At 39.3% G+C, this 24,618-nt stretch overlaps 1 protein-coding gene across 3 annotated transcripts in view; it reads right to left on the reverse strand.

The window, feature by feature from the left end:
• Positions 1–5,797: 5,797 nt before the first annotated feature.
• Positions 5,798–24,618, reverse strand: part of CTDP1 (CTD phosphatase subunit 1) — a 104,290-nt gene continuing 85,469 nt past the window's right edge. For 2 of the 3 annotated variants that reach the window (XM_069007959.1, XM_069007957.1), the window contains exon 13: positions 5,798–6,822. In XM_069007959.1, the coding sequence (XP_068864060.1) occupies positions 6,681–6,822 (142 nt within the window). In that variant the 3' untranslated portion in view covers positions 5,798–6,680. The remainder of the gene's footprint in view (positions 6,823–24,618) is intronic. The other variant, XM_069007958.1, reaches the window with a different exon arrangement.

Below are 24,618 nucleotides of genomic sequence, written 5' to 3' on the forward strand. Positions count from 1 at the left end.
GGGACAGGTGGCTGCAGGCCCCGTGCAGGGGCCAGCGGGCCTGGCCAGGCCCTGCTTGGGCCAGGCCGGGCCGGGCCACAGCCAGCCTGGAGCCATGGGCCTGTTCCAGCCATGGAACCCCCCCCCACTGCCTTGCCGTGGGCAGCCGGAGCGGCTCGGAACCCCCCCCTCTCCACTGCGGCCGAGATTCAGCAAAGCAGCACCTCTGTCCGGCAGAGGTCAGGTGACCAACACCGATAAGCCACATTCCAGCTGCAAGGCCGAGGTGAGATTAACCCTTTTATTGCTGTGAAGAGCTGAAAACCTGAGGGAAGAGAGAGAGGAGATGCTTAAAGCTGAAAGTCTGTTGTGAAGCTGTGATATATCAGAGTATCCCGTTGTAATTTCATGAAGATATGGGGGGTGGAGTGTTCAACTCATAAGCAGAAGCACCTGCGCTGAGATAGGCAGATGCTGACGCAGCTGTAATTTCATGAGAAGTTTGGACAGAGAGAGATGAACCAGATGAACCAGATGAGGACTTTTGCTCCAAAGAGGAAAGGAGAAAAACCTCAATTCCTAGAGATGCTTCCAGAGATAGTCTTAAAGATGAAGATGACCCTTTGCTCCCAGGGAAGGAGAAGGGCCTCTGTTTTTTTGTTTCTGAACAGCTCAACCTTAAAATTGTACCCCAAAAAACTTCAAGAGTGGACCCTCGAAAGCAGTTGCGGGAAAAGCTGCAAGTCGGGGGAAGGGACTCACATCGCAAGCAGAGAGACTCCTCTTCCTAAATGGACTGAACAATATTTGGAAGTGGGTGGCTGTCTCTGTGATACTGTTTTCATAGCATGAGCAAAAAGAGACTTCTCTTTCTAAATGGACTGAACAAGGTTATTATGGAAGTGGTAAACAGACTGAACATCTTAAGGGTTGTCTTTACATTGTCAGTGGGAGAAGGGAGGAAGGTGGGGGGAGGAGGAGAGTTCTAAAGGTGGTATAATTTTTTTCCTTTTCTTCTTTTAGGTCTGTTAATAAACTTCTTTATATTCATTCAAGTTGGTGCCTGCTTTGCATTTCTCCTAATTCTTATCTCACAGAAGATAAACAGTAATGAGTATTTTAGACCAAACCACTACACAAGGCTTCCCCTGGCAGATGTAGAAGGGACAGAGGAAAACTGCACTGTTCTGTATAAGAGCAGACTTAGAGAAGGATGGGTGTTTTTCACCACCTATTAAACCTACATGGCTTTGCAATATGGTTACTGTCTGCCAGCTCTGGTGAGTGTTTGGCTCAGGAAGATGGCAGTGGTGACTCAGGAGGAAGGTCTCTCTCTATTCTGCTTCCCAGTCTCCTGGTGAGACACACTGACTCATGGAGGACTGCTCAGAGGAAGAGGACAGCACATGGGAGGAACCTGTGGACACAGGTGTCCATCCCACAGATAGGGCAACAAAACGTACTTTTACCTCTGGTGTTAACAGGTTAGCATCTGCTCTACCTTTAAAGTGCCTCTAAACCCACACAGTGACTAAGCCAGTCCAGCTTCATCTTGGGATGGAGCTCTTTAGAAGTGCCATACATACTTATATCTACCAGATATAAGTGGCTCCTTGCCTTTTCAGGGAACAGAGTTAGGACGGAGTGTGGAACGAAAAGAATTAATCATCTTCTGCCAAGGGAGCTCTGACTCACAGGGTGGCAGCACAGCCTCTGTGGGCATGAGACTTGCAGGGATGAGAAATCCAGGGGTTTTAAAAGGGCTCGTGCAAGTCAGAAGTGTCAAGTAATGCAAACACATCAACCCACCCTCTGCTCAGGGCACATGACAGAATCTGAGTCAAAATCAGCCCCAATCTTGCCAAGTAAATGATCTGAGTGCTCTGGGGTTGGGGTCTATGCCAACCCCACCCTTCCATGGGATCAGGTCACTGGGTATTTCTGCCACTCACCAGCAAAAAGAGAAAGTCACTAAGAATGAGAAGAGTGAAAGGAATAAGTTGTTGTACCGGAAAGAGAGTTTGCACAAAAAAGGGCTTGACTTATAGTTCACGTCTGTTTCTCCACAGTTCTAGCAATCCTGTGTTCCAAGTACCTGGCATCCTTCTCAAATCTTGTTCCCAAGTAAAATCTCAAGTGTCTCAAAACCTCATCACATATATATTAAAATCCACACTCTCATTAACATATGGTAGGGGATTCTCCAGTACAGGGTCTGGTTCTGGACCTGAAAGAAAACAAGTTGCTGGCAATTATGCATCCTAAAGTTTCTCCTCTTTGAGAAACTCAGGGGTGAGGGCCACACCCGCTTTACGCCTCCTCGGTCTTAGCCAGCAATCATGCTCCTTTTGTGCCAATGTTTTCCCTTTCCACATCCCCTAAAAAAAAAAAAAAAGAAGAAAAAAAAAAAAAGAAGTATCTTTTTACTGTGAGGGTGACTGAGTACAGGCTGGAAACTCTCCATCGTTGGAGACATCCAAGAAACTGACAGGACATGGACATGGACAATCAACTGAGTGACCCTCTCTGCTTGAGCAGGGGATTAGACCACATGACCTCCAGAGGTCCACTCCTACCTCAGCCATTCTGTGATGCACATATTGATGACAACAGACTTACTCTTTCCTTGGAGGAGAAAGATCACAGTGTTCATGTGGGCCTGAGGAAATCCAGGAAAGCAGCTTGGGGACAATGACTTAACAGCTGCTGGGAATGATCCAGTTGATATATATGCGAGGCTAGACCAGAAGCAAAGTTTTTTCCATTTATGGTTATGAGCTGTATGACACTGAGGAATAAATTCCTAGAAGAAAGATGTTCCTCTTTCCACATGGAAGCACTCACACCCAGCCTACAAAAAGGCAGTATTTTCACTTACCTGTGCTATTTGTTAGTGCTGTTATTATAGTTAATCTCTCTCTCTCCCAAAGCCAGGTCAGCAGGAAGAGCACAGGATATGCAGCTGCAGCCTATCAGGGCAGGTATGTATGCCTGCTGTAGGTGATGCTGCCTGGGGGATTGGATACTGCTGCTTCCTGTTCCTTGGAGAGGGAAGGGAGAGGAGGCTGAGATGGGTGCTGGGCTCCAAACACTTCTGAAATGACAACAGAAGGTGGGATTGGATAGGAAAAACAAATGTATAAAAAGCTTTCCTACAAGTAGTGAAAATTGGGAGTCTTCTCATGCTGAATTTTCAGCTACACGATGAGATCCACTTCTTTAACTAGACCGCTATGTATTTATTCTTTGACTTGTCACCTACTGCAGTGTTCACTGTAGTAAAATTAGGCAGAGCTGAGAAATCTTTAGGTACAGCTCCAGGTTTGTGTATGTGTATTTTCACACTTGTAAGACAGTCACCTATTCCGCAAGCAGTAGTGCCAAGAAGGAAAATTGAGACTCCCCACCCTTCAGAGAGGATGTTACTATCTAACACAGAAAACTCGAGGCCTACTTCACATATGCACAAAACCCAACAGCAAAAGTATCTGCATGCTTGGAACTTTCCACATCCCAGTGCTAAGCAACTGCTCCCTCATCTTCCCCCTCCCCAGCACAGGCACAAGGAGAAAAGCTTGGCCACTACGTGATGCTTTTTGCTTTTATCACAGGTCCCACCTCATCCCCATCCCTGGAAACATTTGAGGCCAGGTTGGACCAAGCTCTGAGCAACCTGGTCTAGTTAAATATGTCTCTGCTCATTGTAGGGAGAATGGACTAGGTGACCTTTAAAGATCCCTTCCAACCCAAACTATTCTATGATCCTCATCAGAGCTGTGATGTCTTCTCATTCTCTTAAGAACTGGTGAGGGCAAGTTGAGGAGAAAGTAAAACTGTTGGTCTTTAAATCAAAATAATGGCTCTTACCAGTTCTTAAATAACCAGGAGGCCTTAGAAGCCATCTTTCCTGGCCAGCAGTGATAGTACACACTTAGAATGCTTAAGGAAGAAAGGTGTCCTTTCTGTGCTCATTTCCACACCTGGTACCCTTTCAGAAACCAGTACTACCCAGTAAGTTCAACAGCCTCACTGGGAATTTGGTCTCCACTTCAGCCATCAGAGTGCCCTCGCTGGTAGCAGGTCCCTGCTGGCTACATAATGTACAGAACTAGGCCCAGAAGGCAGGATAAAACACCCAGTCAAAATATCTAGGTCACTTAATAAAGAGTTAAAGTCATTTCACAAAGCACATTTGTTGCTTTTCATAAGATGCTCCTGCACCTTCAAAAAAGTGTAAGCTAGTGGGAGTGAGTGACAACTTCATACATCCAGAGACTTCTTGCTGGCAGGTTAGAATGGGCATTTAACTTACCATCTCATATAATCTCATTTAATTTATCAATCTTCAGTTTCCACTTCTCTCTCCTGCCTGTGCAGAGACCGGTGACCAGTGCACTCAACACAGCCACCTGAATGAGCAGGGGGCGACTTGTCAGCAATTGCAGGCTCGATGCCTTCCGGACTGCTCTGGCAGCAAGCAATGGGTTGGTGCCTCTCAACTCTCCCTGTGCTAGGTCCCCCCTACTCCAAGGACTGGAGGGCAGGGATTGTTAAGAGATACTGGAGTGCTGGTGGCTTTTAGGATTCCTGCCCAGACCCCTTGACACCAGTTAAACCATCAGCCATAAAACAACACTGGGAGGAAGATACAGCCTTTCTCAGCAGAGAGCCTGTCCACATGGAATGCCTCCACGAGCGCTCTGTGGCAGCTGTGGCACCAGGGATGCAGCACCCAGCGAAGCTGCTTGAACCAGGGCAGAGCCTGCCCTGCTTTGCTTGCTGACTGTGTTTACATTCAGAGCTTGAATGCTGCCACAGAGTTGCGTGACTGGCAAAGACCATCAGCCAGAATGAGTCTCTGCTGAAATTTGTGCTGTCAAGTCATTTGCAGCATCACAGTGACCCGGAAAGCCAGTGTTATTTCACATTATTTCAAGTGGGGATTTAAGAAAACACAAAGTGCACCCCACAACCCCTGACATTTTAGTATTTAATTGCAAGGAATCATCCTCTGATAGCTGGGGAGGCTGCATTCAGGTTACTGAATAAAAAGAAAGTATTTTGACTTCCCATTTTACAAGTGTTAGTCTTTTTCTCCTGTTATATGATGAAAGTCACTTGGAGACATCCTGCTTGTTTTCATGGAGAGCTACAGCAGGCAGGCCACTGTAGCATTCAGCTGTGTGGTAGCTGTGTAAACGTCCAGGAAACTGAACATTTTCCCAAAAAATCCACTGTTTTTGTCTGTGGGTACTGACTTTGCATTCTGAAGTGGAAAAGCAGTATTAACCTGAAAAGGCTATTGTATTTTCTCAGTCTTCCTTTTATTGTCATTATGAAGCTTTAAAATTAGAGTCCTTTTTGTAAAGCATCTGAGGTTCTACTGAAATGATCTGTTTTACTGCTAAGTGGAAAAATGAAGTATTTCTGCACCAGAATCTACTTCCTTTTAACCATGACATACGAACTAATGAGTCTTCTTTTGCAAACATATTATTAAAAGGACTCAATCTCCAGTTGCTAACAATTGAGAATAAACCATGGTCCTGGCCTCATAAATTCAATACCAGAGCAACAACTCTTATGGTAATTTCAGAGGCCAGTCAAAGCCACCTGAGAAAATGTCAGATGTTAGCATCCATGAATCATCTGGGCCAGTTTCTCTTCTGTCCTTCAGCTATCTGCCTGAATCTACAAATTTGCACCTGCTTTCAATGTTTTTCATTATTTTAATGCAGAATAAAAGAAAGATAATAGAGAAAAGTGTCTTATGTTTGATGGAAGAAAATGAACAGGAAAGAGAAACAAAGCATACAAAATGAACCTTTATTAAATGAAAGAAAATCTGTTTTGTGGGTCAAATATGAAATAGAATATACAAAAACTTTACATCAGATCTCTTTTCAAAGAAATTAAATACTATCTAGCCTGAAGTAGCACTTGTTCTTTCAAAGACAACACAAATGGGTGAATATGCATCTTGTGGCAGTACAGGACCACATAGTCTGCTGTGCTAAATTTCTGTTTACAGAGAAGAGAAGTTAAAAATCTAAACGGTCTCTAAAGAACCCAACTATTCAACAAAGTAACCTAAAACCATGAATGCTGATCACTATGTATTCTCTTACAAACAAATGACAGGTGGGTCAAGTGCAGAGTTCACAAAACTTGCATATCACGTTCTGTTTCTATACAAATATAAATAGTTCTTTTTTATGTCAAAAATCCTTTTATATTTGATAGCTTTATTTGTGGAAAAGGATGACCAGTTTGTCAGGTTCCTGCTGTACTACCCAGACAATTCCATCTCCTTTATCTCCTCCTTTATTTGAAGATTGTAACCCATAAACCACAGCCTGCAATATTTTTAGAAACTTGATGTGTGTTTAATCACAAGTCTTTGTACTACTGTCCCGTACATGAAGGTTCTGCAGAGCTCCTAACATGTCTTTGGCATAGCACACCACATCCCATTTAATACTTTTTTTTTTGCTTAAAAAAGTATATTTTCCTTTAGTAAAACAACTTAAAAACATCTATTTCTGATTTTGTAAAATAATGTATCACCTCTTGAGCTGCTTTGCAAAATATACACACACATTTTGGAAAAACACTGAGTACTGACATAAGGGACTCATCTGAAGTCCGATCTGTTTATGAGAAGTAAAATATAATTACAAGTTCTGTCTTCTGCATAAATCTCACATGAAGTCATTCAGTTCAGCTTCAAGTGCTGCTGCCATTTCATCCGCTTCAGAACTGCTTCCCTCCTCATCTTCATTGCTGGATTCTTTACTGGATTCACTGCCCGCATCATCTTCATCCAGTTTGCGTTTGTGACCCCTGGAAGGACAGACAGAGACAAGGTCCATGAAGTGTCTCAGTGCTTACTGAGAGACTTGTATTCAACATGAGAAAAAATGAGGCTAAAGGACTCATCTTTTTTCAGGCCTAGATAAAAAGCACAGCACTTGTTTTTAACAAAGTTCACACAGTTCATTTTTTAATTGCTGTTATGCACTGTCAGCAGTAGGTGTAAAGTAGTGTTAATTTGTTTCTTCCATTCTTCTGAAGAAAGTATGAGACTGTTTGAAAATAATGAGTAGATTTACTTGCCTCTTGCATCCCAAAAGAAAGAAGAAAGCCATTGTGTGAAAGAGATATTACCAAAACAAAAATGTTATTATATTACTTTGAAATATTCAAGTTTCTACTTTTTTAATAAAAATAAAACCGTAACTGATTAGCCAAATCTCACTGCACCAGCATCTACAGTTTCATGCTTCCAAACTTTGGGGTCCCATCCTTCCCTTTTGTGTCTCTTTGGATTAGTACTGCCAGGCTGAACAACACATTTCTCTGCATCTCTGGAGAATGAACCAGTTTAAACAGGAAGCTGATATGCACCATACCCTGCTGAAAGAATCATGTTCCTGGCTCTGAAAGATCTCCAAGGAAAATCTAACGCTTCAACTGGGATGTAGCCATGAGCAAAAGAATTTGGATTTATGGAATCCTAAAATCTCTTTTCCTTGCCAAAGGGAATTTTATATCAGACGTGTACTTCTGAGACAAAAATAAAGTTGAGATTTTTGCATTGCACAGAATTCATAATGAGATGTAGAAACACCTTCAAAATGCTTCTGGATAATTTCATCAAATTTCAAGCAGAAAAATACACACAGAGGGGCAGGCATCTCTCAAAAACTTTCCTTTTCCTTGTTGGGTGGGGTTTTATTAAGAAGACAATGCACCCACTTGCAGTCATGAAAAACTAATAAAATGATCTATCTATTTTAGCAAAAAGCAGTAATTTAAAAATAATCCTGTTATTTGAGAGCACAGAGAAATAGCATATAGCACGGAAGACCTTTGATAAATACTGACATGAATTATACATATCCAGAAGAAATAAAGGCAAAGATTAACAGGCAAATTTAGGAACTTGTAAGCAATGCTGAAATACAAAAGAGTTTTTATTTATACAGACACCTTTATTGCTGTTTTCCAAGAAACAGGAATTCTCATTAGCCCAGACTGCTTGGTTTGTGGGCTGGTTGACTGACACCTGACCTGCCCTTTCGCAGCTTTTCAGGGAGATGGACAAGGTGTGGTGGGAAGTCAGAAGGGGAGTCCAAATCAAAATGGGAAGTGAGAGCACTATGTTCCGTCTTCCCCTTCTGCTGCAGCTGTGGGACAAAAAGAGACACTGCTGCTGCTTTACAGGCCACTTCCTCCCACTGATGTCAGGTGGGTTTTGCTGTTCAGCATAGGGTGGTAGAAGTAATATTCCTGGGAAGCAAGACTGAAACCCTGGGATACACTCTGGCCTCTAAATCCCTGACAAGGAAAAATGGGATGAAGTAAAAGGATTTCCTGAATACTTTGCTACTGAAACTCAAATGTGGAGTGCTGAGGGGGTTTTAGGGCACTAAATGCAGCCTAATTCACAATAAAAAGCAGTTTCTCAGGCATAACACTGATTATTTCCAAACAGCTTCTATTAGCATGCAGTTTGGACAAGGAAGCTCCCATACTTAAAATGCCCAGCTGGAAGAAATCTTAGCACATTTTCACTAAAAGCCATGCAAATGTATGGAGCCTTAGTAACACTTGCTGACTTTGTGATGATTACAGCCTTTAGAGCTATAGCGCTATTTTAGGCATTAATGACACTATCAGCAAAGAAAAGCTAATTGGGAATTAAAGAAACCTGTAAGAGTCTTACTCAGCAAAAGAAGAAACAAATAGTGCATCTTTAACAAGCAGTGGATAAGAAGTACAAAGGCAATGCTAACTGAGAAATAAAGATGAATAAAGTCATGGACGGAATCTACACCACAATGCTCACAGCTGAAAACATTTGTATTCATTGGTTTGTAAGGCTGCATCTATGGAAACTGATGGTATTTGCCCACTGAAAAATGAAATTAACAATCTGACAGTTGTCATTTACACATATGAAACATGTACACGCGACTGCAGATGATGTATTAAAGAATGTGTCAGGACAAGCAGGCTTTTAGAGGCAGCCCAAATACTGTAATGTTTACTGGGACAGAAACCAATAGCACAGATCTCATAGAAAAGAAAAAAAAAAAAGGGTCTATGAAGAAATTAAAGAAGTAACAGCTCACTGAAATAATAGCTCACTGACAGTTCATTATTTCTTGAAAGTGCAGAACAGTTAATTTACTAAACTATTACAGCAAAGACTAGCAAAATTATTAATTTATGCAAGAAAGTCACTTTTTAAATTTAAATGTACTTCATAGCAACTAGATTTCAGTGAGGACAATAAACAAAATACAGGGATCTGAAATACTCAGTGTGACTAGTTAATTAAAGAATGGATTTCCAGTCTACAAAAAGACTTTCCAGAAACTTTAAGGGATGCCTCTTCCATATTTCATCCCTCATACAGTTGTATTAAACAGTATCTTTGGAAATGCAAAAGACTGACCATCATCTATTTTGTCAATTCTTGTTATTTCAGCAAAGCTAAAATGACAGCTCTGTTCAATCTCCACATGAAAACTTAGTCACTCATGGGGAGGAAAAAGCCATGAAAAAAAAAAAAAGAAAACACAGGTAAGTATTTGTCCCCTAATAGAAAAAACAAAAAAAACTCTCCAGAATGTTAGCATTGTTTTTATTACGGTATAAAAATCTTTCAGTATTTGTGTACCATAAACTGCATCTTCACAGGTATTCAAAAAATGTTTAAATAACTATTATGATATCAAATAAAAAGCTAACCCTGATAGAAGTATGGAGGAAGGACATCAGGAACACAGAGCTACATTTTTTCTTTGCAAATTAAAAAAAAGAGATAACATCCTGTTAATAACTTCTACCTTCAGAGAAAAAGCAGTATATGCCTGTGGCAGCATATCTATTAACATAACAAACAATTTTAAATGTATATTTTTCTCACTGTTTTGTGCCCATTCCTTGTCATTTCCAGTTTCAGAGCCATAGTGCGTAGCACTTTTAAATGGAAAAGTTAAGCACATACAGGATTCCTTCTTACTATTTAGAGAGAATGATTCAGCAGATGTTGCAGGCTTCCATTAGCTTGATTTGCATTTTTATAACAAATTTTGCTCGACTGCTATTAAAAGCCAAACAAGTCAGTAATATCTTTAAGCTCACATATGAACAACTGCCAAAACACTGAATGCAGAACTTTAAATATCTGACAATTCTGTAAAAAACACTTCTACAATTCACATTTCCTTTTCCTTTGCATTAAGTATTTTTCCTTTGTAATACCCAGTACTAGGAGGCCCACCAGTTCACATGCTGGAAAAGAGAGCAATACATTTAAGAAGTTCTCACATATTTAAATGAATTGTCAAGAGATTTAAATAAATTACAAGTGTAATTCACAATGATATTAAACATGAAAAAAATTTTGTAGTTATATATGTATAAAAGTAGTTTTAGAAAAATTTTATCTACAGAATACTAATGAGAAGTAGTGGTATTCCAAAAGAAGAGACAGGTTTACAAAGTTGCAATAGCACAAGCTGTATGCCTCTAAAAATAGCACAGAAAAACTTACTGAAAATTTATTTAGATCTTGATCAGTTAAAATGACCACTAAAATCTGATTACAATGTACAGGTCAAATGAAAACTGCATTCTTATAAAATCAATTTAATATTCTTATAAAATCAATTTAAATTTAGTTCACTGAGAGAGCCATAGGGAACAAAGTGAGAAAAGTCCAGTATTTCTTGCTTCTGTTATCTGAAGGCCTTATTTTATAATTGGCTGAAAACAATGTTGGAAAAACACTCTTCTTCTCTTAACTGAAAAGCAGGTTGTCTCTGGTTTGTTTTGCATCCCAATGGCACCCCTTTAAGAAATACAGCGCTACATTAAAATAGAAACATTTAATTAGCAAAGAAATTCAAAGGGCAACATAACCCTTGCTTTAAACAAAGCAAACTTAAATCTTTTCCAAACCTTGTTTTAAACTTGTAAATGAAAACTACAGAAAGTATTTAAATAAGTGTTCACATATCCTTTAAACTCCCAATACCCACAATCCTCATCCCTACTCTGTTAAGTAAACCTCTAATTTATTGCAAGTTGACCTGGCTTTTTTTCAACAGCTCCTAAAATCAGTACAATAATGAAGTAGAGTCTACAGACTAAGTGTGTTTAGTCTTTTACAAGCAATCAGCTTACAGCATTGACATTATAAATTAGGACTTCAATTTGCTACCAAATACAGCCAAGTTTCTCTCTAATGAGAACACTCACACAGCAGCTGTAAGTAGTTTGGAAGGCAAGGGTTTGAAAAGGGCATTTTGAAACAGCATGCTGTCTTCCAACAGCATCACAGCCGTGCAACACAACCTACACCACCCTGGGCAAGCCTCTGAAGCTCCATGCAGAAGGTCTGTCCTGGTTTCCACACACACCTAGACCACAGCTTTCTGTAAACTCCTTCCACAATGGAAAGAAGGTGATGTGGCATTTGGTAATGCAACTGGAATTTGACTGGGAACAACTTATTCAGATAAACTAGTTCTCTGGCAATATTCTTCAGTTATGAAGAATTAGGGCTGCTTATCCAGTAAAACTCTTCTTCAACCCATTCTGAAGATGCCAGCCCAGTACTCGGCTAACAAGCTTCCATGCCTTGAGCTCTGAGAACACACAGACTGAAAATCAACGCTGTGAGCATTAACATGTTACATGAGACAGACAAGATGGTTAAATTTTCAGAGAGATGTTCTAAGTTTTGCAATTATGTTTTCTTAGCATGGGATACATGGCAATATCTTTAAGGTCCCTTCCAAGCCCAGCCATTCTGATCTATGCCCTTTTATGTACACTTGATACATGAGTAAGCAATTGTCCATAGCCTTCCTGTAACTCAGGTGTCTACCCTCTGGCAATTTCCCTCGTACATCTGTGCAGGAACACTGGATTTTCTGTCCTGGTGCTCCTCCCTGGCATTAGTGCAGCATGCTGCCAGGCACACAGCCATGGGAAAAACAAACAGCATTACCCCAGCACTCCTGGCAAGCTGCAGTGTGTGTTTTCACTTTATGCTCGTGCTGTGACAAACAGGACACTATTTAGTGCTACAGGAACAAATGCCAGACACCTCATATATTTCCTCAAGAACTCATCCAATGCTGTCTGCAGGATTACAAGATGATCCAGAAATCTAATATGCAGAAAAATGCACCGAGAACATGTCTTGCACAGCGCTGGGGTGCTGACAGAGTCCCCACAGTTGGACGAACAGTGTGCCTTCAATGCTCCTCATGAAAACCTCTTCCATGCATCCACCAATTCCAACTGACAGCTCCAAAGCATATTTTAACTAACACAACAGTAAAGCGAGAGCTAATTAAATTCTGTACAGCCTCAGTGCCTTTCTGCTTTAAAATTGAGCACACCTGTGCACAATTCCAATGGTGAGAAACTATTCTGGAAACTAAAAACCATCTTAGAACAGCTTTATAGGTAGTTCTCTGAACTAAACACTCAATGTATATCTAAACTGAGAGTATTTTAAGTCAGGAAGTCACAGAAAATTGAAAATAAATCCAGCAATTACTACAGTGTGTTAATAAGGATATTTTGTAAATTTTGCTAAAATTGTCCTATTGACGAGTTGGTGTTTTCGCAATATTCAGGTCAAGGGGAAAGTTTAATAACAAGAAAATCACCCCAACAGTAGTTTCTTAACAATACTAATGTCTTCTTCAAGAAAATGATGATTTCTTAATAATTAAACACTGGGATATTCCAAAACCAAACAGTGTAGCAATAAAACTTTAAAACAAAATGCAGTGTGATTTTCTCTGCACTGAACTAATTTAGATACAGATTATAATTAAATTGGATAACGGAAAATTGAAAAGTTGAACATCCAATTTTGCTTCTGTAATTAAATCACAGAAATATAAACTGTGTCCCTAAAATATTAGTTGTTATTAACTTCAAGTTGTTTAAAAATAATCCATGTAGTTATAAGAAGACATTTACAACATGCAATATGACTATTTCTTCGGAAGGCAAAGGTGACAGTGGCAGTTTTATATCACACAACAAATGATCTTGTCATTGACATGTAGAAGACAACAGAAAATTAAATATACTTTTCACTATGTGGAATACTAGACAGTTACCTGACAATTTCATAATGGAGAATGCACAGATGGACTCTGGCATATCACTTCTTAATCCTATTCGAAATTGATTTGCATCAATTCTCTTTTCAGCTTCTTCTAGTTTACAAATATTACCCATTCTGACAACAAATGTCAGATGGTGGATCTATAGCTCTGTAGAGATTTTGGGTAGCTCTGGAAGGCTGTAATAGGAGATATCAAGGCTCAGCAGTGAGTAAAGAAAGTTTCAAGCCTTCCTTCCCAGTGCGTGGATGGGCATTGTACCGCAACTCTACCGGTATTTGGTTTGAAAAAAGTTTTTTGAAAATGGGCTAATTCCTCCAACTAATTTCTGTTATAGGAAGGAGATAGTCTCAGATAGTGATGAAGAATAATGTCCTCACTAGAGATTTAAATATGAGTCATTGTTTTAAAAAATGGTAGCATGCAATAAAAAATTAAGATGAAAAGTGGGCCAAAAAACTAAGATGTATGGGCAATTTAGAAAATACAAAACCATACATCAAAATAAGAAATTGGAAAAGAAACATCATCTGATTTATCTGAAAAAAGTCAAACTGACTTAATTTTTCTCACAGGAGCACAATATGTATGTGGAGATACCCCTGTGCCAATATAATGGAGAACCAACTCCAGTTTGAAGACAGCCAGCACTGCAAAGTAATGCTTGGAATCCTGACTGGATTTGCCAGCATCACTCACAGGCATTGAGAACACTCTTTGAGATGTATTGTTTGGCTTCTCAAATTGTTAAGATGAAATTTAGCTGATAACGTGCTGACTGTGCTAACCAAAGAGGCTGGAAGTAGGATTTGGTATATGGTGGCTTTTAAAATTAAATATCCATAGATTATCTTAATTTGTGTGTTAATACATATGTTATTGGCTACACTAAGTTATACTGAAAGACAAGACAATTTTGTCAAAACCTTCAACTCTGATTTTTACTAACTCTTCTCTTACTTTGTCCTTGTTTTCAATAAATAATTGAGATTAAATTGCAAATAACTAAACAAAATATTCTTCTAGGATGTTTCTTCACTGCTTTGCTCACAAGAATATTAACTAAGAATATCTCTGCTTCATTGTAAAATATCGAAAATAAGACAAAACACATTGCTGACTCCATATGGATACTGGTAATACTGTCATCTCCACTGAAGTACAAAAACCAGACTTCAAATTCCTTTAACATGTTGTATTCTATGGGACAAAATGCACAGCCTGCTTTCCACGCAGGTATATTCTTTCATGAAACGCACTAGCTCACTCCTGCCAAAAATGGTCAGTTCTTCATCCTCCTCACATTGCCATGTGATTTAACAGGATAATCCCCCAGTTTATTGACTCTGCTGCCTGCCTCAGAGTCTGGTAAGCCAGTTGTCCACCGTCTCTGTAGTCAGCTTCCAATGAGTACTTCCTGCACAACAGTTGGGGAATTGGAGCTGTTGTCAGGCTGTGGGTACAGGGGACTGAGATTGCTCTATCTAGCAATGGGCTGCAAGATTTGTTCTCTGGATCATACAACATCTTCCTGCAATATCACATTTCTCAACTTCTTAATTCTTTATCCAAATGGCAAGACGTGTTATCTTGGCACTCCTCACTCTTCCTTCCCCAAATTCCTACCTCTGACAACTTAAATTTCTCTTTATTTATTTGTTGAAATTGTACACAATAAATATTTTTTTCATGCATTAAAACAGGTTTTGGAAGACTGTTTTGGAGACACAACAGTATTAAAATACAAAGCTACAGAGAACCTAGAAAATAACTTATCAACATTAAAAAATCAACACTTGGCTTCATTTTGCTACAGAATGTTTTAGAAAAGCTAGTAAGTTACAAAATGAAATGACATCAAGGCAGGAAGTCACTTCTCAGTAAAGGAAATTAAAAAAATATTGTTAGAAATTTGTTTTAGAAACTGCTAGGTTTCCATGAGAAACAGAGCAAAGTACTGTCAAGGCTTGATTTACAAAGACAAAAAATCTCAATTGAGGTTGTAATAATATCTGCCAGAACTACGTGATTTTTACATCAGTTTTTTAAGGTTTGCATAAATTATATATACAGCATACCAATACATACAATACATTTGAAACAGAATGCCACCCATCTCTTTTTTGCTGTGCAATTCCAACAAACTCTCTAAAAAGTGGGTCTGCATTCATTAAATTTGGATCTCTACAATACTGGGTCAGCAACCATCACAGATTCAATCTGGATCAAAAGGCATGTGGCAATCCCCAGCCTATGTGCCAAATGGAATCACACCGCTGAGAATTTCCCGTACCTGTTGTTTTCACACCAGCTATGATGTGACAAACGACCCAGTGCAGCAGATCGCAGCTCTCCTGGCTCACAGTCTTGATCCCATCTACAGTCTGCTCTACAACTTTTTCTGTCGATATTTCTGGAATAAATTTGAACTAGCAAAGGCAGTTTATACTTGATCTGTACTTTCTGGTACGAAGTTGCAATTTTTTATGATGGTCCTGTCCAAAGCTCAGATTCACGGTATTATTCAGCTGCAGCTTTCCCCATACCACTAATGAAGAAGGCATCTGAAGGAGAAGCAGCTCATTATCTTTCATCAGTCCAGAGTAAAAGGCAGCTACTGAGCTTGTGTCCTGGAGAGTTAATTTTCTTTCCACTAGCCAGTACAGTGTGATGTTTTGAATTCAGTATGAGACTGATGTTGATAACACACTGATGGCTCAGTTGGTGCTCAGCAGTGCTTACCTGGAGCCAGGGGCTCTTCAGGTTCCCATGCTCTGCCAGTGAGGAGCTGCACAAGGATCTGGGAGGAAAAATGGCCAGGACAGCTGACTCAAACTGGCCAAAGGGATATTCCACACCACAGAACATCATAACCAGCACATAAACTGGGAGTCATTGGACAGGAGAGACTACTGCTGAGGGACAAGCAGTTATATTGTGCATCACTTGTTTCCCTTACAGAAATTAAACCTACCTCTTTCTCATTACAATTATTATGCTATTATAATATTTTATTTTGTTTCAATTATTAAACTGTTCTTATCTCAAGCCATAGGTTTACTTTTTTCCTGGTTCTCCCCCACACAGGGCAGGGGGAAGAGAGTGAGTGGCTGTGTGGTTCTTAGTTCGCGTCTGGAGTTAAATGGCGATAGGCTGGTCTTACCCATGTAATGGCACTGGCCATAGGCTCCTATAAAGTTCTATTATCAATTTACCTGGATATATGAATGTGCACAAGAGGGAAATGTGAAAAGGTGTTTCTCTGGGCCTGAAATGAATAGACAGACACAGCACTTCAAACATGTAACAAAAACTGAGACTGCAACAAGTTGCTCTCTTTCTAATTGCTATCTGAGAGTAAGATAGCCACACTGATCCAGGAACAGGAGTAAGGTCCGAAATGCCAAGAAGGGGACCAGACACTTCTCTGTTTGACTTCAGGAATTAAGCCATTTTACAGGCCCTCTCCCAGACTGCCGGAACACATTTCACAGCTGACCTCACTCAGATACCCCTGGCTCCTTCACAGCCTGCACAGGTGACCCTCAGGGGTGAGGGGTAGCACACCTGCACAGCCCTGGCAGAGAGAAGCCCGGCCACACACCAAGATCTTGCAGGCAGTTCTGGCCCCACTGCCTGTCTACCCACCCTTGCTAACTCCTGGGAAACTTTGTATTCAATGGTCTGAAGCAAACAGCAACATCAGCAGAGACACATCTTTTTTCTGTTGATCAGCAAGCTTTACAGGTTCTCTACCTAGTAGGAACATACTTTGCAAGAACATTTAACATGATGTGTTATTTCACTGTAACTGGCAAAACATATATTGTCATGTATTTAATTGTGTTTTCCAGTAAATATTTACTGGGGTAGCTAACGGCACACTCAAGCCACAGTGGTAGTCTGAGAAACAGCAAAAGGAAGCTCTGAACAGGAGACATTTCCCTCCGCAAACAGGGACCTCTTCCGTGCAATGCAGCTGCAATATGCATGGGTCACACAGCAAAGGACACATTTGCTGCTGTGGCATCTACTGTGTGGTGGGGAATTAAAACATCCCTATCTGCTTTTCACGTGCATGGCTGCCAACAACACAGGAACAATCTCCACAACAGGAGTAAGGTCTGAAATGCCAAGACAGAAGACAACAGTCTTCTGAAGCAAGTTCAAATTTTCTAAAATATCTGACTTTGTTTTTCCCAATGGAAGAACCTATTAGGAGTTCAAGTGATTAATACCTGGAAATGGGAATATCTACCCATTTAAGATTCCTAGATTTCCCCCCTCCATTAAGAAGCAGTACTGCTTCTCTTCTACCAACACTTTTAGCACATGCTTCAAGCTGGCATTTTAATTTAAGATATACACTGCTGTTTAGCAGCCATTAAAGACTTGCAGCGATCAAGATTAATGCACATTAGTTATTATGTGGAATTTAAAGTACTTTTAGAATTCATTAGGGAAACTAGAGCTATTTTTCTTGATCGGAACAATGTTGCCTTACAGTATTCCCGCTAATGTCCTAGGTCTCAACAGGGGCACACAATAAAGGATTAAAAACCTTAACTGACAGTTCTTAATGTACTTCTTGGTCTCCTTAGTCTCAGGAGATATTTAGATATCCATATATCTTACTAAGGAAAAACATAAATTGTTTAATAGCTCATAAATGGCACTGAAGCATTCAGCCTGACTAAAGGAAAAAAATGCTGCCTAAATTACCTGAGGGGCAACCCCCTGCTATTCCTCACTTCCCAATGCAGCTCTCACCAACATGCAAACCAAAGCAGTATGTTACAGGCTTGCCTCACCCTGAACTTCTGTTTTACATCTTCCCTATCCCTTGCCATTTGCCACAGATGCAGAACAACATTAATATCTATGGACTGCTGGAACGGGGTAGTGGTGCTGGAGGTCATAAGTCCATAAATACAGTGCTGGGAGAACTGTTACGTGAGTGGAAGCAGGATACTGGAACCTGGTGTTTTTAAATTACTCCTGTGCAGGAACAGAAATACATCCAAAACAATCTGATGCTCCAGTTTCTTACTGGAATTCAGATTCCATGAGAGGAAGGAACTGTCCCCTCTGTGTGTCACAAGTGCTCTGAAGCTGAAGACAGAATGAAATGTTTTTCCTACTCCTCCATTTGTGAGTGAACAATAGGAGCTCAGGTTTTAAATTCACTCAGGGTTCTAGTTCTCCTTCTCTCACCCTGGCAATCACATGAACCAAGCTCATTCTTCATGGTGGCAGACCATTAAGCAGATCAAGTCAGTAACTCCCAAATTGTTTCCCATTATCCTAGTTTCTTGCAGTCTTCATTTCTTCAAACTTAAATTGTGCTTTTGGCATTTTCTGGATCTAGGAATACCTAAATGAAATGTTTCACACAACAGCATCTCTCCCAGCTGGGCTAGAAGAATCAGCATCAGGTAACTGCCCTTTGTGTGTTGTTCTGAAAACTCTTCACTCCCACAGCCTAGAAGCTCAAGGGGTAGCATTAGATTATCAAGAGTTCTCCCTGTCTGGAAGCTGCTCATATGGGGTCAGACAGCTCCTAGAACCCTGGGTTAGTGTTAGGCTGGAATCTCATCACCACAAGCTTTCCTTCTTCACCACAAGCACCTAACTGCTGTAGAATCCCAGGACCTGCTCAGGGCTATTCTAACTCCCAGGTAGTTAATCCATGCACTCTCCTTCAACTTTGACCTCAGCAATGTGGATTTTACAGATCATTTAACTGTGATATACTAATTAATGCAAACAAAACACTCTTGATTCTGAGACAAACTCATCTAAGCTGCAGAAGCCAAGAAAAACAGAGATATATGAAAAGACAATCTGACTTAATTTCTTCTCACCAGTCTTGATCACTGCTTAAGCCTAGGTTTGGAGTCCTGGAAGGGTACCAGGATCCTCCCTGCCATATACGGCCTCTTCTCCAAACTGAAGTGATGTTTTTCATTGCTTTGCACTTTCTTCTTCAGCTGGCCTCAGTTAAACAAGAATCCTCTGCTAGAAAGCACATCTCTTTTCTCTGTTCTTTCTCCCTGATTATGTGAATACCTCTCATAATTTTTCAGCCCTCACTCTTCCCAAAATGATAGCAACAAATGATTTTTAAAGTCTGCTTCTACAAAAATCCAGTTCTTGTAGACTGGTGCTTCTTGCAGATATATTATAGAAAATTACATTCCCTCAGGCTCTAGTCACTGCATTGTCCCAGGATGGAAGCTATTAGTTAATGGCTCTGCAGTGATAAAAGGCAATGACTGCAGAAAGACTTCTATTTCAAATACATTGACGCATTAGTGAGAAATCAATTTCATTACTTCACTCAGAGCTCTTAAGTTATAGACAGAGTCACTGAATCATTATAGATGGCAAAAGTTAGAACAGAGAAATGTAAGAATAACAAGCAAGTAAGAATAACAATACAATTCCTGTACGTACTTCAGCATTTATTAGCACATTTAAGGAGACAAGGAGAACAAGGCAAATATTCTCATGCTTGATGACCTATGATTCCAAACTTTTGCCCCTAGAAAAAATGGCAACTTAGATCTCCCAGTTCATTTTACAAATACCAGCACACTTCTATTGACAAGCACTAAAACCTATTTAGTCCTAAAGTGAATTGAGAAAAATAAAGACATATTTTACCAGCACTTTCCTAATCCTAGTAACATACTAGTAACAGACTTTTAATTACTTGTCTATCCTTCCCCTTAAGTACTAGAACTGTTAGAACTTAAGCTTCATATAGACTCGCCCAGTTAATATACATAACATTGAAATAGGAAAACCCATGACCAAAAAATGTTATTGATGACTTTGTACATAGAGAATTTCAATAAAAACATACTAAGACAAACTAGCTTTCAAATCTGATACTGGAAACAGTTAGTATAAGAGAACTTTATGATATTTTTTACTTTTTCAAGGACACTTCTTTTCCTGATCTCAATTGCATAATTGCTATATTAATTAACAGGTATAACCATAGTATCAGTGCAATCCAAGTAATAACAATTGCACACACGTGGACTGAATAGTACAGTATTATTACATCTGAACAACTTCTAGGTATTTTCACAATTAGACAGTAAAAGAAGCTGAAGGCAGATGGTCACTCTAAACATACTATATCTCAAAGTGTTTTCAAGCTTCCCATCTGATGTGGTCTAACACAAACACAAGTATTATAACCCACCACTTTCTGAGGAAAGCAGCCTTGTGCAGTTTGTCTTTTAGCAATTTACATATTGTGGAGGGAAACATCAAGATACCACAGAACTATGTTAAATTATCTCGTTCAAGTTCACAGCACCACTATTCAGCTTTTTGGTGAACAATGAAAAAAACTTTTTAGAACTATACCAACTTAGATTATTCTTAACATAAAACTTACTAGATTTAGGTGACGGTTTAAGTGGTGAACACCTCACTTAAACCACCAAATGCTAAAGAAACTTGCCAAAGGAAGCAATATCATATCCATAGAGAAAGGCTTTGGAAAAAATCTCTTAGGAAAAGGAAAGAAAGTTAAAAAATTCAACTGCTGTTAATATTTGATAGGCTTGATGTGAAAAAAACCCTTATGTTTTGTGGATGTAAATGTTACTGAGAAACCATTTATTCAAGTTGTTTAGGAACACTGTACAAGAAAAATAGCTCAGATATTTTTTTCAAAAAGAATCATCCCAGGAGAAATGAGCAAGAGTCATTCAGTCATCCTGAACTTCAGCTATGGCACCTGCTTTGTAAGACTTACAAAAAACCCCCATGTATTAGTGATAATACTGCTGTTTACAAGGACAAGATCAGCACCACTGACCATGCAACATGTCAGCAGCACCCTGGATGTATTCCATTCTGCTGCTGCAGCTGTGAGCAGGCCACAGGCAGCCCTCCAAGGGCAAGGAAGCACTGTCCCTGCATGATGGAGAGCAGAGCCAGCTCTCTTAGGACAGCTGCCATGGACATAACATGCATACCTACAACTCTGGTCATTTTAGGACTGTGGGAAATCCCAGCTATATCTTAAAGAGATGCCTTGAGATCAACCCAGGCTCTAACAGTGCACATTAATTCTGTGCCAAGGTTTGCTTGGTTGAACCTGAGAACTTTTAGACTGTGCAGTTCACTTTCTAAAAGTCTTTAGAAGGATAAGAATCCTCCTTTCCTTTAGAGAAGGAAAAAAAATCCTGCAATGGAAATTTAGCAGCTTGACACTTTGAGCAAACATGCACAAGCTGTGCATTTGCTCCTTGTAGGAAATACAGAGAAATACAAGACCAAGACTGAAGTCTCATGATCGAAATGTGAACCAGCACTTTAGCTAATTTTAGCTGCAGTTAATAGTCTAGATGTGTGAAAGTTCACACTCTCAGCTCTCTCCTGTAACTTTTTTTTCCTTATCCAGTTAATGATCTGAGGCTTTCCAAAATGCCTGTTCCTCTTTAACAGATATTATATTAGACCTTTGCAGTAACTCAAAGTATTTCAGAACATGTCAGAAGCAGCTACGAAGTGAACAATGTCCTTCTGTGATTCTTCCTGAAGCAAACTTTGCATCTATCACTTGTGCTTCGTGTATCAATGATGTACTTTTGTCGGGAGTCTTAGAACAAGGACCTTCCTCTTCAGTGGTTGAATCAGCACCTTTGTTTCCCTGTGCATTTCATACATCACTGAACATGCAACACACCTGGTTAGATCTGTATTTTCTCAGCAATCTTTCAGTGATTTTGAGTTTTGATTTTGCAGTAAATGAAGACTGAACCAGTTGAGTATCTCAACATTCCCATGCACAGTGAAATCCCTTTCTCCTTTCTTTGCACATTAGTAATTTCAACATCGGAAAACTATTTTATCAAGAAAAAATTTGGGATACATCTCTGACAAGTAGAAAGAAAAGAGTCCTGTAACATTTCATGTAAGAATTCAGCAAGAATAGATACAAATATATAGAAGAATTAAAATTGCTTATCCATTTTGACATGAGCTGTAAGCCTAGTGCAGTGACTGGAAAACTGGAATTTCAGGTAATTATATCACATCTGAAAAGCTTCACTGAAGAACTCCTATTCAAACACATCTTTGTTGAAGTCTCAACCCCAAGTTCCAAAGTGTGAGTGTCAGGTGTCAAAGACCAGCTCTGGACTAATTTGTGTCTCATGCAATCCCTTTCATTACAGAACAGTAACTGATGCCAGAAGAACAAGATGAAGATATTGCCTCCCCATGAGTTCTACCTACGACACCCCTCAGTGTCTTGCAAAACAGAGTTTAAGTTTCTTACTGCAAACTCTGGACAGCAAAAGCAGCTCCCTTTCATCTGCTCATCATACTAAAGTACTTTCAAAGCTAGGCTTTTTCCATTCCTTCACTCTGGAAATACTACTATCCACGTTATGTAACCGCAAAAAAAAATTTTTTTTTGAAACAAAAGGGGACTTAAGAGAAAAAGTACTGTGCAGTTCTGAGGTTTGCATCTCTCTGAAAACTAGCTTACAAGTCTCCTGCTTTCCACAGGATTAAGAGCATGCTTACATGAAGGAGAAAAATGTACAAATATGAGTAGTAGTTAGCTCCATGTGCATTGCAGTTTTGCATCTGCAACATTACCTTCTTATTTTCATTTAAGAACATTGTATTTCTTCCTTGAAAAGTGGTTAGATAAACCTGAGCTACCTTAAGGGGAAAAAAAAAATGAAGTATATTTTAAATTGATGAGTGCTTTCTCACATTGGTTCCTGTCTAGTGATCAATATTCCTTTTGCTGCTTTGCTTTTGAAGATTAGTGAAATCTACACATTTCTCCCATTTGTCAAATAAATCCTAAGTAACTTAATCTGAAACATGATGCTATACTTCAGTAGGCACAAATGTGCAGTAGGGAAAGGTAATCTCTTTTATGTATTCTGTAAGGCATCTATGAAGAATTTCTTATAGTTTTAATTCCCTCACAGAACCATACAATTTCTAAAGAAACCTAAGGCTACAGGCTGTCATCGTTGTTTAATCTCTTAAATGTCACCATCAAGAATCAGAGTAGAGAAAACTAAAGCAATGTGTGCTTCCCAAATGGAGATGCAAGAACAAAGCTTGCTTAATCACACAACATACCTTTCTTAAATCTCCTGATTTTAATATTCATAATATTTTTCTAGAGCATTAGATAGGCACACAAAGAATATACAACAACATGTTCCAGACAAGCAAATGAAATATATTTTATTAAGAATTCACAATTTTTTTCCTACAAGATTCACTAATGAGTCTTCAGAGCAAAACTGCCTAGGTTGAACTGCAGAGATCTTTTCAGTGCACACAAGTTTAACCCTCAGAACTGATGCCTAGGTTTATCCCTCAGAACTGATGCCTAGGTTTTGGGGGGAGTTGCCCATTTCCTCCCCCTTTTCAAATTTTTAAATAACTGTCTAAGATAAAAAGAAGGTACGACTATTTATATCATTAAAAGCTGATCTCTTTATATCAATATATGTAATTTCCACTATGAAAACTATTGCTTTTAAAATGCTTTATCTTTAACACATATACAAGACATAAATTACTTAAAATTTCTTCTTATACAGAGATGGTAATTTGAATTTTTTTATTAGTGGAACAGCTTTTTGTCCCTGCTGCCCAAGAAATGATGAGTTTCAGTCTCCATCTTACCATATTTTATGATCCCCAGATAGGAAGGACAATCGAGACATACATAAATATACACATATGCAGTAAGAACTTTGATTTCTAAAAGAAAGCCATTTGAAGGGAAATACACTTGACAGTCTACTTTTAAAATCAGATAGGGGTTTTATCAATTGTCCTTTCAGAAATCTTAAGATTACTTAAAAGCTCTTATTTAATGGAAACAAATGACAACTTTCTGAAGCCTAAGGAAAAAAAGAAGACAGATGATGTTGAAGAGAGAAAAATAAGTGTTCAGGAATTCAGGGAGTATAAAAGCCTCAGCCAGCCCATGTGAATTATTCATTCACGTTTTTATTTATAGAAAGATACTATGGCATATTCATTTAGAAGAGTGGCTTCAGATAATGGGAAGTCTAACCAATTACAGAGCTGTAAAATACTAACAGCAGGAGTAAATGACAGAATATCTAAGATAGGCACTCCTGTACCTAAACTCTTAAGACATTCAAATAGTATGATTCAGAAACTTCTCTTCCTCCAGACTGAGAGCCATTGAAAGACATATCCAAAAGAAAATACAATCATCCCATTGTCCCTGAAAGGGCTGTACCATTTACAGAAAGGGTGCACCACAGCAGCAAGAAACTCCAGTGATAACTCTGCCATGCAAGGTATGCAGTGCTTTACACCCAAAGTACCTAATTTTGATTTACCAGAGCACATTTTCCTCTCTACTGTCTTTAGGATTTGATTTTGCTGTGTTGTCTTTCCTCTGATCCCTCAGAACTATCCAGTTCCTTCCATC

Source organism: Aphelocoma coerulescens, chromosome 2, assembly GCF_041296385.1.
Source record: "Aphelocoma coerulescens isolate FSJ_1873_10779 chromosome 2, UR_Acoe_1.0, whole genome shotgun sequence".
Taxonomy (NCBI): Eukaryota; Metazoa; Chordata; class Aves; order Passeriformes; family Corvidae; genus Aphelocoma; species Aphelocoma coerulescens.